At 51.5% G+C, this 15,670-nt stretch overlaps 1 protein-coding gene across 1 annotated transcript; it reads left to right on the top strand.

Annotated features, from left to right (window-relative positions):
* Nucleotides 1-7,168: 7,168 nt before the first annotated feature.
* On the top strand, nucleotides 7,169-15,399 carry dgcr6 (DiGeorge syndrome critical region gene 6). Its single transcript, XM_078421836.1, has 5 exons — nucleotides 7,169-7,278; nucleotides 8,534-8,694; nucleotides 12,674-12,774; nucleotides 14,156-14,296; nucleotides 15,376-15,399. Exons 1-5 carry the CDS (start codon nucleotides 7,169-7,171, stop codon nucleotides 15,397-15,399), a joined length of 537 nt encoding a protein of 178 aa, XP_078277962.1.
* The last annotated feature ends 271 nt before the right edge of the window (nucleotides 15,400-15,670 follow it).

Genomic DNA, 15,670 nt, shown 5'->3' with positions numbered 1-15,670 from the left:
GGGTCTTGACCTGAAACGTCACCCATTCCGTCTCTCCAGAGATGCTGCCTGACCCGCTGAGTTACTCTAGCTTCTTGAGTCTATCTAAATATAATATATATGTGTATATGTGAGTATGTGTATATATACACACACACTGAACCTCTTTTTCACTGAACTTCTTTTACTTGTTTATTATTAGTTCAGTTTAGTTTATTGTCACGTGTACCGAGGTACAGTGAAAAGCTTTTGTTGCGTGCTAACCAGTCAGTGGAAAGACAATACATGATTACAATCGAGCCGTCCACAGTGTACAGTGTACAGATACATGATAAGGGAATAATGTTTTCAATGCAAGGTAAAGCCAGCAAAGTCCGATAAAGGATAGTCTGGGGGTCACCAAAGAGGTAGATTGTAGTTCAGGACAGCTCTCTGGTTGTGGTAGGATGGGTAGTTTGATTGTTTACACTGTACTATGTTCACCTATTCTGTTTAGTTTAGTTTTAGTTTAGAGATACAGGGCGGAAACAGGCCCTTCGGCCCGCCGGGTCCGCGCCGATCAGCGATCCCCGCATATTAATACTATCCTATACCCACTAGGAACAAATTTGACATTTACCAAGCCAATTAACCTACAAACCTGCACGTCCTTGGAGTGTGGGAGGAAACCGAAGATGTCAATGAAAACCCACGCAGGTCACGGGGAGAATGTACAAACTCCATAACAGACAGCACCCGTAGTCGGGATTGAACCCGGGTCTCCAGTGCTGCATTCGCTATAAGGCAGCAACTCTACCGCTGTGCCATGGTGCCGCCTGACGTTGCACGTAAGAATTTCTTTGCTCTATCTAGGACATATGACAATAAACACTCTTGATTTAATACAATCAACGGGCTGGCTACTGCTCTATTCAGTCCCATTTTATACTACTTCATACGATCATTAGTTCCAGGAGCAGAATTAGGCCATTCGGCCGATCAAGTCTACTCCGCCATTCAATCGTGGCTGATCTATCTTTCCCTCTCAACCCCATTTCTCCTGCCTTCCTCCCCATAACCCCTAACACCCATACTAATCAAGTGGACATGGAAGTGTTGCATTTCCATCCCAGTGGAGAATATCATCACATAGTGAGTTTTCTTAGACCTTGTCTCAGTTTAAAAATCAGTCTGCAGAAAGTTCCCGACCCAAAACGTCACCCCTCCTTTTTCTCCGGAGATGCTGCCTGACCTGTTGAGTTATAAGGTTATAAGTAATAGGAGCAGAATTAGGCCATTCGGCCCATCAAGTCTACTCCGCCATTCAATCATGGCTGATCTATCTTTCCCTCTCAACCCCATTCTCCTCCCTTCTCCCCATAACCCCTGACAACTGTACTAATGAAAATCACCTAGAAACAGGATCCTAATTAATCCTAATTATACTTTCCCACAATGTATAAGGCTTTCCAGCCCAAGGTTTCAACACCTTGCATTGGAAATTGAGTGGATTCGCCCTAATTTTATTATTTCCCATCACCACAGGCAGTCGTCCCAGTTTCTATCAAGATGAAAGAGTCTGTAGATGGTGTGACCTGAAAAAAACCAGAACAGCAGCTCAGTTTCGTTTTATTTATTATTGTCACGTGTACAGAGGTACAGTGAAAAGCTTTTGTTTACGTGCTATCCAGTCAAAGAAAAGACTGTACATGATTACAATCAAGTCATCCACAATGCACATGTACAACATTTAGTGGGTATTTTAAGGGTATAATATTTAGGGCAAAGATATAACATTGAAGTCCAACAAAGCACGAGTAAAGAAAGTTCAAAGGTTTCCAATAAGGTAGATGATATACACAAAATGCTGGAGTAACTCGGAGGGACAAGCAGCATCTCTGGAGAGAAGGAATGGGCGACGTTTCAGGTCGAGGCTCTTCTTCATTCTGGGAGATGGGAGGTTCGGACCGCACTGTAGCTAATGAAAACAGCTGGAATAAAATGCTCCTGAATCTGGAGGTATAAGTTTTAAAACCTCTGTCACCTCTTGCCCGATGAGAGAGGGAAGAGAGATGAGTCCTTGAATTTGTTGGCGTCCTTCTTGAGCAGCGTGGTGTAGATGGGATCAATGGAAGGGAGGTTTATCCAACCTCTCTACACAGCTAGACACAAAACGCTGGAGTAACTCAGCGGGACAGGCAGTATCTCTGGAGTGAAAGAATGGGTGACGTTTCAGGTTGAGGCCCTTCTTCAAAACGTCACCCATTCCTCCCCTCCAGAGATGCTTCCTGTCCCGCCGAGTTACTCCAGCTTTTTGTGTCTACCTTTGATTTAAACCAGCATCTGCAGTTCTTTCCTACACACTCTCTAGACAGCTAAATCTCTCTTGTGGATGATCAGCCATGATCACAATGAGTGGCGGTGCTGACTCGAAGGGCCAAATGGCCTCCTCCTGCACCTATTTTCTATGTTTCTCTAATTCAAATACTATCCTGGTGAACCTCCTCTGCTCCCTCTCCGAAGCCTCTTCATCCCGCGTACAATGAGGAGACCAGACCAGCACACAATGGTCCAAGTGTGCCCATCCAGGTTAACTTAAGATGTAGGATGGACAGCATTGTGTTCATGACATGTTCTGTCAGGTAAAGGGAGACGCCACACTCAAGATGGCGCTGAACGGAGACGCCACACACAAGATGGCGCTGGACGGAGACGCCACACACAAGATGGCGCTGAACGGAGACGCCACACACAAGATGGCGCTGGACGAAGACGCCACACACAAGATGGCGCTGGACGGAGACGCCACACACAAGATGGCGCTGGACGGAGACGCCACACACAAGATGGCGCTGGACGAAGACGCCACACACAAGATGGCGCTGGACGGAGACGCCACACACAAGATGGCGCTGGATAGAGACGCCAGACACAAGATGGCCAGAGAAAGCTGGGTAACTCAGCGGTACAGGCAGCATCTCTGGAGAGAAGGGACGGGTGAAGACCATTCTTCAGACACTGATCGTCTGCAGAAACCCTGGGCTTCTCCTTACTCCACCTCCCCCCCGTCACGTGATCCCCTGGGCCAAGATGGCGGCCGGGCGGGCGGGCGCTCGCAGTGTTGACCAAAGATACTAGAGGAGCAAGATAGACCACTCCGTCGAAATCGCCTATACTGAAGTGTAAGAAACTAACTGCACACGCTGGTACAAATCAAAGGTATTTATGCACAAAATGCTGGAGTAACTCAGCAGGTCAGGCAGCATCTCAGGAGAGAAGGAATGGGGTGTAATACTGAAGTGTAGTACGCAAAGGCGCCATTTTAGTAAGCAAAACCCGCCGCTCGCCCTGCCTCTCGCAGTGTAATCAGTGTTTTGGGGGAACAGTATGTGTGACGATCCCATAAAAATGCAGAATATATCTCATCCATCAACTCACAGGTTTTTGTTATTTTTCTTTTTAAATGTTTCTGCAAGTTTCTGCCGCTAAAATGGCGCCGTGACGGTGTTTAGGGTCGAGTGGTCTATCGTGCTCCTCTAGTATCTTTGGGGTTGACGCTTCATGTGGGTTTGTGCGCCCCCACCCGCGGCCCTGACACCGCCGAACCCCCCCCCTCCTGCTCACCCCCCCCCTCCTGCTCCCCCCCCCTCCTGCTCTCCCCCCCCCTCCTGCTCCCCCCCCTCCTGCTCTCCCCCCCCCTCCTGCTCCCCCCCTCCTGCTCTCCCCCCCTCCTGCTCTCCCCCCCCCTCCTGCTCCCCCCCTCCTGCTCCCCCCCCCTCCTGCTCTCCCCCCCCCTCCTGCTCTCCCCCCCCCCTCCTGCTCCCCCCCCTCCTGCTCTCCCCCCCCCTCCTGCTCCCCCCTCCTGCTCTCCCCCCCTCCTGCTCTCCCCCCCCCTCCTGCTCTCCCCCCCCCTCCTGCTCTCCCCCCCCCTCCTGCTCTCCCCCCCCCTCCTGCTCCCCCCCCTCCTGCTCTCCCCCCCCCCCTCCTGCTCCCCCCCTCCTGCTCCCCCCCTCCTGCTCCCCCCCCTCCTGCTCTCCCCCCCCCTCCTGCTCTCCCCCCCCTCCTGCTCTCCCCCCCCCCTCCTGCTCCCCCCCTCCTGCTCTCCCCCCCTCCTGCTCTCCCCCCCCTCCTGCTCTCCCCCCCCCTCCTGCTCTCCCCCCCCCTCCTGCTCTCTCCCCCCTCCTGCTCCCCCCCCTCCTGCTCTCCCCCCCCTCCTGCTCACTCCCCCTCCTGCTCCCCCTCCCCCCTCCTGCTCTCCCCCCCCCCTCCTGCTCTCTCCCCCCCTCCTGCTCCACCCCCTCCTGCTCTCCCCCCCCCTCCTGCTCACTCCCCCTCCTGCTCCCCCTCCCCCCTCCTGCTCTCCCCCCCCCTCCTGCTCTCCCCCCCCTCCTGCTCTCCCCCCCCCCTCCTGCTCTCCCCCCCCTCCTGCTCCCCCCCTCCTGCTCTCCCCCCCTCCTGCTCTCCCCCCCTCCTGCTCTCCCCCCCCCTCCTGCTCACTCCCCTCCTGCTCTCCCCCCCCCCTCCTGCTCTCCCCCCCTCCTGCTCACTCCCCCTCCTGCTCTCCCCCCCCCCTCCTGCTCACTCCCCCTCCTGCTCTCCCCCCCCCCTCCTGCTCACTCCCCCTCCTGCTCTCCCCCCCCCCTCCTGCTCCCCCCCTCCTGCTCTCCCCCCCCCTCCTGCTCACTCCCCCTCCTGCTCTCCCCCCCCTCCTGCTCACTCCCCCTCCTGCTCCCCCCCTCCTGCTCTCCCCCCCTCCTGCTCTCCCCCCCTCCTGCTCTCCCCCCCCCCTCCTGCTCACTCCCCCTCCTGCTCTCCCCCCCCCTCCTGCTCACTCCCCCTCCTGCTCTCCCCCCCCCCTCCTGCTCCCCCCTCCTGCTCTCCCCCCCCTCCTGCTCACTCCCCCTCCTGCTCTCCCCCCCCTCCTGCTCTCCCCCCCCTCCTGCTCTCCCCCCCCCCTCTCCCGCGGACCCCCTCTCCCCGCGGACCCCCTCCCCCCCTCCTGCTCTCTCCCCCTCCCCCTCCTGCTCCCCCCCCCTCCTGCTCTCCCCCCCCCTCCTGCTCTCCCCCCTCCTGCTCTCCCCCCCTCCTGCTCTCCCCCCCTCCTGCTCTCCCCCCTCCTGCTCTCCCCCCCTCCTGCTCTCCCCCCTCTCTCCTGCTCTCCCCCCCCTCCTGCTCTCCCCCCCTCCTGCTCTCCCCCCTCTGCTCTCCCCCCCTCCTGCCCCCCCTCCTGCTCTCCCCCCTCCTGCTCCCCCCCTCCTGCTCCCCCCCCTCCTGCTCCCCCCCTCCTGCTCTCCCCTCCTCCTGCTCTCCCCCCTCCTGCTCTCCCCCCCTCCTGCTCTCCCCCCTCCCTCCTGCTCTCCCCCCCCTCCTGCTCTCCCCCCCCCCTCCTGCTCTCCCCCCCTCCTGCCCCCCCCTCCTGCTCTCCCCCCTCCTGCTCTCCCCCTCCTGCTCTCCCCCTCCTGCTCCCCCCCTCCTGCTCCCCCCCCTCCTGCTCCCCCCCTCCTGCTCCCCCCCCCTCCTGCTCTCCCCCCCTCCTGCCCCCCTCCCCTCCTGCCCCCCCTCCTGCTCCCCCCCCTCCTGCTCCCCCTCCCCCTCCTGCTCCCCCCTCCCCCTGCTCCCCCTCCCCCTGCTCCCCCTCCCCCCCTCCTGCTCCCCCTCCGACCCCCTCCCCGACCCCCTCCCCTCCCCAGATGGTGGTTCAGCACTGTTGTGGGGTTGAGTAAGTGACGAAGGGGAAGAGGTGAAAACGCACGCATTAATTGTCAATAGACAATAGGTGCAGGAGGAGGCCATTTGGCCCTTCAAGCCAGCACCACTATTCAATGTGATCATGGCTGATCATTCTCAATCAGTACCCCGTTCCTGCCTTCTTCCCATACCCCCCTTTCGAGATCACGGGACCAGACCAGGGATGTGCTGCTGTTGCTGAGGCTCAACTAGGTTCTTGGTTCTTGCTCCTCCAAAATATCCCAAATGGAATTTAAAACTGGAGGTGGTGGAGTATGGACTTAACTTAAGCAAGAAGGGCTTCTTGGAGAAGAACAAGAGCTGCCTTCTGAGGCAGGAAACATGTTCCCAATGTTGGGTGGAGTCCAGAACCAGGGGCCACAGTTTAAGAATAAGGGGTAGGCCATTTACAACGGAGACGAGGAAATACTTTTTCAGTCAGTGAGTTGTATATCTGTGGGATTCTCTGCCTCAGAAGGCAGTGGAGGCCAATTCTCTGAATGCATTCAAGAGAGAGCTAGATAGAGCTCTTAAGGATAGCGGAGTCAGGGGGATGGGGAGAAGGCAGGAACGGGGTACTGATTGAGAATGATCAGCCACGATCACATTGAATGGTGGTGCTGGCTCGAAGGGCCGAATGGCCTACTCCTGCACCTATTGTCTATTGTCTAAATCGAAGGTAGACACAACATGCTGGAGTCACTCAGCGGGTCAGGTGGCGTCTCTGGAGCGAGAAGGTGATGGGCGACGTTTCAGGTCGAGACTGAAGAAGGGTCTCCACACGAAACATCACCCATCCCTTCTCTCCAGAGATGCTGCCTGTCCCGCTGAGTGACTCCAGCATGTTGCGTCTAACCTTCTCTATGTGAGGTGCTGGTCAGAGATAGATAGATTCTTGATCAGTGCGGGTGTCGGGGGTTATGTGAAGAAGGCAGGAGAATGGGGTTAGGAGGGAGAGAGAGATCGAGAGATCAGCCACGATTGAATGGCGGAGTAGACTTGATGGGCCTAATTCTGCTCCTATCGCTTATGAGCTGATGAAAAGGAGGTGAAAGAATGCCAGACAAGGAGAGAAGAGAAGTGGAATAAAATGAAAAGCCTGTGGAGGATGGGGGGGGGGGGATAAGGGATATAGGATATAGATGGAAGGGGATCTGACTGGGGGGATAGAATTGAGAGAGTAATGGGGATGTGCCAGGGTGAGGGACAAGCTTCCCTTTGTTTCTGTATCATGGTTTCTGACCCCACACTAAAGTAGGTACAGAATACAAAATCAGGGTATGATAGCCATTCAAACATGCAATTACATCAAATGTATCAGTTGACACAAAGATAAACCGTGCAATACTTTGTGGGGAAACGTTCAGCATTCTGCACTCTAGTTACATTGTTTGTGTATTTTTGTTAAACTGCTGAATTTCTCTTGCAGGGAAAGGAGGCTTCAATTTGAAGGCAACGAGCATTGCGAGACTTCCAATCCAACATGAACAAAATCCCTGGGCTGTATGAAGATCCAGTGGTTGTCGCCAAACGGCAGGAACAGCACTACTACCTTCTCTCTAAGCTGCAGAATCTAGTCAAAGACTTGTCAAGGTAGTGGAGTGATAAGTTCACATGATGCAACTCTGGTCTTGAGGCCAGAACTTGAATGCTGAATTAACTCAGCAGGACAGTTTCTTCCCAGCTGTTGTCAGGCAACTGAACCGTCCTACCACAACCAGAGAGCAGTGATGAACTACTATCTACCTCATTGGTGACCCTCGGAGTATCCTTGAGAAAATAACTGTAGATGCTGGTACAAATCGAAGGTATTTATTCACAAAATGCTGGAGTAACTCAGCAGGTCAGGCAGCATCTCGGGAGAGAAGGAATGGGCGAGCAGGTCAGGCAGCGGGTTTCGGGTCTGAAGAAGGGTCTCGACCCAAAACGTCGCCCATTCCTTCTCTCCTGAGATGCTGCCTGACCTGCTGAGTTACTCCAGCATTTTGTGAATAAATACCTTGGAGTATCCTTGATCGGACTTTACTGGCTTTACCTTGTACTAAACGTTATCCCCTTATCGGGGATAACGTTATCGTGTAACGTGTAACGTGTACACTGTAAATGGCTCAATTGTAATCATGTATTGTCTTTCCGCGTGACAAACTAAACTAAACTCTGGAACACATGGATAGACGACGGCTCAGGTTGGGATCTGGTGGACCAAAGGGCATGCTTCCATGCTGAATTTTTCAAACAATCAAAATTAGAATTTTAAAGATAGAAATAAAGTACTGGAGTCTGGGGAAAAACGTTAGGTGACGTTTCGGGCCGGGACCCTTTTTCAAACTTCCTTCGCTTTTATCAGCGATGCTGCCTGACCCTCTGAGTTACTCCAGCACTTTGTGTCAGTCTATTTTTCTTTCCTCCACCTACTTTAAGATTGTTTTCCCAGCTGTGGTGAGGGGCCTTCCCTTGTCTCGGCCTTAGATCCTCAGTGGGTGGCATGCACGGTGGCGCAGCGGTAGACCTGCTGCCTTACAGCGTTTGCAGCGCCAGAGACCGGGGTTCGATCCCCACTATGTCTGTACGGAGTTTGTACGTTCTCCCCGTGACCTGCGTGGGTTTTGTCCGTGATTTTCGGTTTCCTCCCACACTCCAAAGACGTACAGGCTCATGGGTTAATTGGATTGAGTTTGTGCACTTGATATAAGTGTAAATTGTCCCCCGTATGTGTATGTGCGGGGATCGCTGGTCGGCGCGGACTCGTTGGTCTGAAGGGCCTGTTTCCGCGCTGTATCTCTAAACTAAACTAACCTAAACCGATAAGATATTAGCTTTTGATTATTGACTCTCTTCCTTCTTAAAGCTCGTGCCAACAGCGATTGTCGTATGACATACTGAGCAACCTGGCCTTGGCCTTGATTGATGGCACTGTCTTTGAGATTGTGCAGGGTTTGCTTGAGATTCAACATCTGACTGAGAAGAATCTCTACAACCAACGCTTGAAGCTGCACAGTGAGCACAGAGGTAGGAACATTGTGGGTACTGCTCGGGAGCAGTCCTGAACTACTATCTACCACGTTGGTGACCCTCCGATTACCTTTGATCGGTCTTTACTGGCAGTAAACGTTATTCCCTTACCAAGTATCTGTACACTGTAAACCACTCGATTGTAATCACGTACAGGTGGTCCTCAACGTACGATGGGCTCACGTTCCGACAAACCCATCGTAAACCAAAAATATCGTACGTCCAAATGCATTTAATACACCTGATCACGTGGCCGCTGCCGTTTGCACCATCGCAAAGTCGAAACGTCGCAAGTCGAAGCATCGTTAGTCGGGGAGCATCTGTACTGTCTTTCTGCTGGCTGGATAGCGCACGACAAAAGCTTTTCACTGTACCTCGGTACACGTGACAATGAGTTAAACGACTGCTATCCCGGATTGAGAACCACGCTTTAAACAGCTCAGACTATAAAGAAGAATGAGTCTGCATGTTGGTCGGCATGACTCGGTGGGCTGAAGGGCCTGTTTCCATGCAGCACCTCTAATCTAAAATTGTCCCTGCTTTCAGTCACCAAAGTTAACTTCAGGTTTATCCTGGAGAATTTTGTGCTATTTAGAGACAGGGCCTTTTTCCAGGGTGTATCTCCAAACAGCACAAAATTCTCTGAATAACCTGGTTGACTTTGGAGACTGATCAGCCATGATCACATTGAATGGCGGTGCTGGCTTGAAGGGCCAAATGGCCTCCTCCTGCACCTATCGTCTATTGAAACAAGCACACTAGTTCAGTTTTAGTTTAGTGATACACCATGGGAACAGGCCCTTCAGCCCACTGAATCCAAGGTAGACCATCGATCACCCATTCACACTGGTTCCAGAACCAGAGGCCATAGCCTAAAAATCCAGAATCAGGGGTCACAGTCTAAAAAAAACAGAACCAGGGGCCACACAGTCTAAGAATAAAGGGGAGGCCGTTTAAAACTGAGGTGAGAAAAAACCTTTTCACCCAGAGAGTTGTGAATTTGTGGAGTTCTCTGCCACAGAGGGCAGTGGAGGCCAATTCACTGGATGAATTTAAAAGAGAGTTAGATAGAGCTCTAGGGGCTAGTGGAATCAAGGGATATGGGGAGAAGGCAGGCACGGGTTATTGATTGTGGATGATCAGCCATGATCACAATGAATGGAGGTGCTGGCACGAAGGGCCAAATGGCCTCCTCCTGCACCTATTTTCTATGTTCTTTCTCATTCATTTCCGACACACCGGGGGAAATGTTTCCAGAAGCCAATTAACCTACAATCCCACAAGTCTTTGGGACTTGCCACAGCACCTCGGGAAGGCCTTAAATATTGCCTCCATTTGGCTTCAATGGTATTTAGAGCCAATTTAAATCAATTTTCATTTAAACAGTGCCTTGATGTAGTAAAGCATTCTGAGGCCCACACAGATGGATTATCAGACCAAAATATCAGCGTGCCACAAGGCTGTGCCTCACAGTGCCAGAGACCCGGGTTCGATTCCGACCTCGGTGCTCATTGTATGGAGCTTGCGCCTTCACCCTGTGACTGTGGGCTTCCTCCGGGTGCCCGTTTCCTCCCATATCCCCAAAGACGTGTTGGATTACAGGTTAGTTGGCTTCGTAAATGGCCTCGTGTGACGGGAGTGGGTGAGAAAGCGGGATAACATAGAACTAGTGCGAACAGGGTGCTCAGTGGTCGGCATGGACTCGGCGGGCCGAAGGGCCTGCTTCCATGCTGCATCTTTCGATCAAGGACGATTTGGAGCAATTGATCCAAGTAAGCATTGTAACGCTACTGCACCAGTTATGCAGTAACTTCCATCTTTGGAGATGGGAACGTCAGCCAACGCGGACTTTAAGCCAGGTATTGGTAACACAGACGACAGCCTGCCCTGGGTGTTTTGTCTACCTGCACGGCGGAGGAGTAAAGCAAAGAGAGGGAAGCGTGCTGGCGCTCTGTGCAGAAGCCGGCGACAATAACAAAGAAGGCCCACCAGCGGCTCTTTTTCCTGAGAAGACTGAGGAAGTTTGGCATGAACGCCAGCATCCTCACAAACGTCTACAGATGCACCATCGAGAGCCTGCTGACGGGCTGCATTACAGTCTGGTACAGGAACTGTTCTGCCCACAGCCACAAATCACTACAGAGAGTGGTGAAGACGGCACAGCACATCACTGGCAACTGTCTCCCGGCCATTCAGGACATGTTCTACCGGCGGTGCCTGCGGAAGGCACGCAGCATCATCAAGGACCACAGCCACCCAGCACGCAGGCTGTTCTCCTTGTTACCGTCAGGCAGACGATACAGGAGTATGGTTGCGCATACCACCAGACTTAAGAACAGTTTCTACCATCAGTCCATCAGGCTTCTGAACTCATAAACACATTTCACATCATATATGTTGATTATTTTAAATATTGTCTTTTTACCTATTTTTAATATTGTCTTTTTACCTTACTAATGTCATTTTTTAAATCTTATTTATCCTTGGATGACACACAGCTTTATCTCCCCCTGAAACCCAGCAACCGGTCAAATTTAATCAGCCTCATGCACTGCCTTGAAGACATAAAATATTGGATGGCACAGAACTTCCTTCAACTAAACGAGAGAAAGTCTGAGGTCATCCTATTCCCCCCCCCCCCCCCCCTGGAAGCCTATCCTCCCTAGTCAAACCGCATGTCAAAAACCTTGGCGTGATATTTGACTCTGTGTTCAAATTTGATAAGCAAGTCAACGCTGTGGTAAAAGGCAGCTTTCCTGGACAGCTTTCCCGCGGTCTAGGCTTAAGCTCAGGGGTGACCGCGCTTTTGCGGTTGCAGCTCCTAGACTGTGGAACAGCATCCCTCTCCCCATCAGAACTGCCCCCTCCATCGACTCCTATAAGTCCAGGCTCAAAACCTATTTCTACTCCCTAGCGTTTGAGGCCCTCTGAGGGGGTGCTGTGAACTGTTTATGTATGTGCTGTTATGTTTGTGTGCCATTGTATGTTCGTTCTTAGTTCCTGAACTGATGTACAGCACTTTGGTCAACGTGGGTTGTGTTTAAATGTGCTGTACAAATAAAATTGACTTGACTTGACTTGACTTGGAATATTACTGCTGAGGTGACCCGTTGTCTTGTCAAATACATTTCATTGTACCGTTGACCCTGTGCCAACCTACATATGACAAATAAAAAATTATTGTTATTATTAATGCTGAGGAAGGAACTGCAGATGCTGGTTTAAACCGAAGATAGACACAAAGAGCTGGAGTAACTCAGCAGGACAGGCAGCATCTCTGGAGAAATGGAATGGGTGACATTTCGGGTCGAGACCCTTCTTCAGACGAGCTGGGGGAAAAAGGATACAAGAGATATGGACGTTGATGTGGAGATATAAAGAACAAGGAATGAAAGTTTTGCAAAAAAGTAACGACGATAAAAGAGACAAGCCATTGTTAGCTGTTGGGTGAAAACGAGAAGCTGGTGTGACTTGGGTGGGGAGGGATAGAGAGAGAGGGAATGCAGGGATTACTTGAAGTTAGAGAAATCAATATTCGTACCATTGGCCAAGCGAAATATGAGATGCTGTTCCCCCACTCTGACAATGCTATTTCTACTTAAGTTATGAGAAAGACCTTGTATCAAAAGTTAATTTTGAGATCGCCGTATACTTTCAAAATTATGCATTTTATTATCATAAGAAAATAACTGCAGATGCTGGTACAAGTCGAAGGTATTTATTCACAAAATGCTGGAGTAACTCAGCAGGTCAGGCAGCATCGCAGGAGAGAAGGAATGGGCGATGTTTCGGGTCGAGAGCCTTCAGTCTGAAGAAGGGTCTCGACCCGAAACATCGCCCATTCCTTCTCTCCTGAGATGCTGCCTGACCACCTGAGTTACTCCAGCATTTTGTGAATAAATACCTTCATTTTATTATCATATTTCTTTGGTAAAATAGGTTCTTAGAAATTTTAACATTTCTGTTTGGTTTTAAGCACTTAAACAGGAGCTCTTGAGAAAACACAAGGAGGCAATAGAGGGCTGCAAGGCTCACAATCTAACCGTGCTACGGGCAACACAGCAACCGGAGCTGGAGGTAAGACCGTGCTAATCACCTGCTGTTGCTGGTGTTCTCCACAGGTCATAGGAGCAGAATCACGTTATTTGGCCCATAAATATATCTTCACAACGGAAAATACCATTTAGATTTTTCTTTTTTTAGATTTAGAGATACAGCGCGGAAACAGGCCCTTCGGCCCACCGGGTCCGCGCCGCCCAGCGATCCCCGCACATTAACACTATCCTACACACACTAGGGACAGTTTTTACATTTGCCCAGCCAATTAACCTACATACCAGCACGTCTTTGGAGTGTGGGAGGAAACCGAAGATCTCGGAGAAATCTCACGGGGAGAACGTACAAACTCCGTACAGATGGCGCCTGTAGTCAGGATCGAACCTGAGTCTCCGGCGATGCATTCGCTGTAAGGCAGCAACTCTACCGCTGCGCCACCGTACCTTGTTTTGATCTGCCATCACACAAGGAGGTTTTCTTGTGCTTAGAGTCACACAGCGTGGAAACCTCTTCTTCGGTCCAACTTGCCCACGCCGACCAACATGCCCCATCTACACTGGTCCCACCTGCCTGCGTTTGGCAGACAGATGAAGGCCAGTGTGCCAACAGCCGCCTTATCTACCTGTAGCCAACCTATCCATCTGGCGTGATTGTATTTATGTTGGTTGGCCACCATGCAAAACAAAGATTTTAAATAATAAACCAAAAACTAAAGATAGACACAAAAAGCTAGAGTAACTCAGTGGATCAGGCAGCACCCCTGGAGAAAAGGAATAGGTGATGTTTTGGGTCGACACTTCTTGACGTCCTTGAATCTGTTTTGACCCAAAACATCACCTATTTCTTTTCTCTGCTGAGTTTCTCCAGCTTTTTGTGTCTATTTTCAGTGTAAACCAGCATCTGCAGTACCTTCCCACACATTATATCATAAGATCATAAGTGATAGGAGTAGAATTAGGCCATTCGGCCCATCAAGTCTACTCCGCCATTCAATCATGGCAGATCAATCTCTCCTTCCAACCCCATTCTCCTGCCTTCTCCTCATAACCTCTGACACACGCACTAATCAAAAATCTATCTATCTCTGCCTTAAAAATATCCACTGACGTTGCCACCACAGCCTTCTGTGGCAAAGAATTCCACAGATTCACCACCCTCTGACTAAAGAAAATCCTCCTCATCTCCTTCCTAAAAGAACGTCCTTTAATTCTGAGGCTGTGACCTAGACTCTCCCACCAGTGGAAATATCCTCTCCGCATCCAGTCTATCCAAGCCTTTCACTATTCGGTACGTTTCAATGAGGTTCCCCCTCATTCTTCTGAAACTCCAGTGAATATAAGCCCAACGCCAACAAACGCTCATCACCGTTAAACCAAAAACTAAACCAGTCACTGTTTTCCAGACCTTGGAGCAGAGGGTTAAAGATGAGCAAAGGATGATGGATGAGAAGATAGTCTTGGAGTTGGATCAGAAAGTGATTGATCAACAAAACACACTGGAGAAAGCTGGAGTTCCAGGATTTTACATTACTACAAATCCTCAGGTAAGTCCATTCAAAAAGATGAATATATATTTATATAGCTATAATAAGCATAATAATAAGCATTTATTTTATATAGCGCCTTATCAGGTGCTCAAAGCGCTTTACATAAACAATCAAACATAAAAACAAACAGACAAACTATCCTAACGGAGAAGCGGTGAATAAACAACGCCAGCGTCCTCTCACGTCAGGGTCCGGCAGTAGACAACAAAAAGCACAGGACACACAGATACAATTTTTACACAATTTTTTACACAAACAGCCATCACAGTGATTGCTCTAGGCACACCCTCACTGTGATGGAAGGCAAAGTCTTATCTCCTCCTGATTTCTTCTCCCGTGGTGCCACGAGGTGATCGAGGCTCCCAACTTTTTGAAGCCCCCAATGGGCGATGGAAAGTCCCAGGGCCGAGCCGAGCAGGCCGATGAAAGTCCTGAGCCCCCACTGGGCGATGGAAAGTCCCAGGGCCGAGCCGAGCAGGCCGATGAAAGTCCTGAGCCCCCACCGGGCGATGGTAAGTCCCAGGGCCGAGCCAAGCAGGCCGATGAAGGTCCTGAGCCCCCACCGGGCGATGGTAAGTCCCAGGGCCGAGCCGAGCAGGCCGATGAAGGTCCTGAGCCCCCACCGGGCGATGGAAAGTGCTGCGGCCGAGCCACGCAGGATGATGAAGGGCCTGCGAGCGGGTCGATCGTACCTCGCACTTCGGGGCGGTTGAAGCTGCTACGGCTGGAGCTCCCGAAAGCCGGTCGCCAGCCAGGGACCTGCGAACTCCCGATGTTGCGGTCTGCAGGGCCCACGGCCGAAGCCTCCGAGATGGTAAGTCCAGGCCCTGCGACCGGAGTTTTCAAGGTCGATCCCAGCTGGAGGCCGCCGACTCCACGATATTAGGTCGTAGCGCGAACGGAGATACGACACGGTAAAGGTCGCATCTCCGTTGAGGAGGAGATTTGAAAAAAGGTTTCCCCCAACCCCCCCACCACCCCCCACATATACAGAGTTAAAAATAAAATAAAACGTACAATTAAACGATGACACAAAAAACAAAAAAAAAGACAGAGAGACTGCCGGTGAGCCGCAGCTGCAGAACACAGCCACGCTATGAAAGTCAACTTTTCTTGCAACTAGTCTATTCAGAGACTTAACTTCCAAGACTCGTGCGGCATGGAAACGGGCCCTTTGGCCCACCGAGCCGATGCCGACCATTGATCGTCCGTTCGCACAGCGTAACCAAGGACCAGTCGCACCCCGGCCACTCCCTCTTCTCCCCTCTCCCATCGGGCAAAAGGTACGGGAGTGTGAAGACACACACCTCCAGACTCAGGGACAGTTTCTTCCTGTAGATCAGTGCATGTTCCTTTAACATAGTGACCTCA

The sequence above is a fragment of the Rhinoraja longicauda genome, chromosome 25, assembly GCF_053455715.1.
Source record: "Rhinoraja longicauda isolate Sanriku21f chromosome 25, sRhiLon1.1, whole genome shotgun sequence".
Lineage (NCBI taxonomy): Eukaryota > Metazoa > Chordata > Chondrichthyes > Rajiformes > Arhynchobatidae > Rhinoraja > Rhinoraja longicauda.
This window is presented reverse-complemented; position numbering and strand designations above follow the sequence as displayed.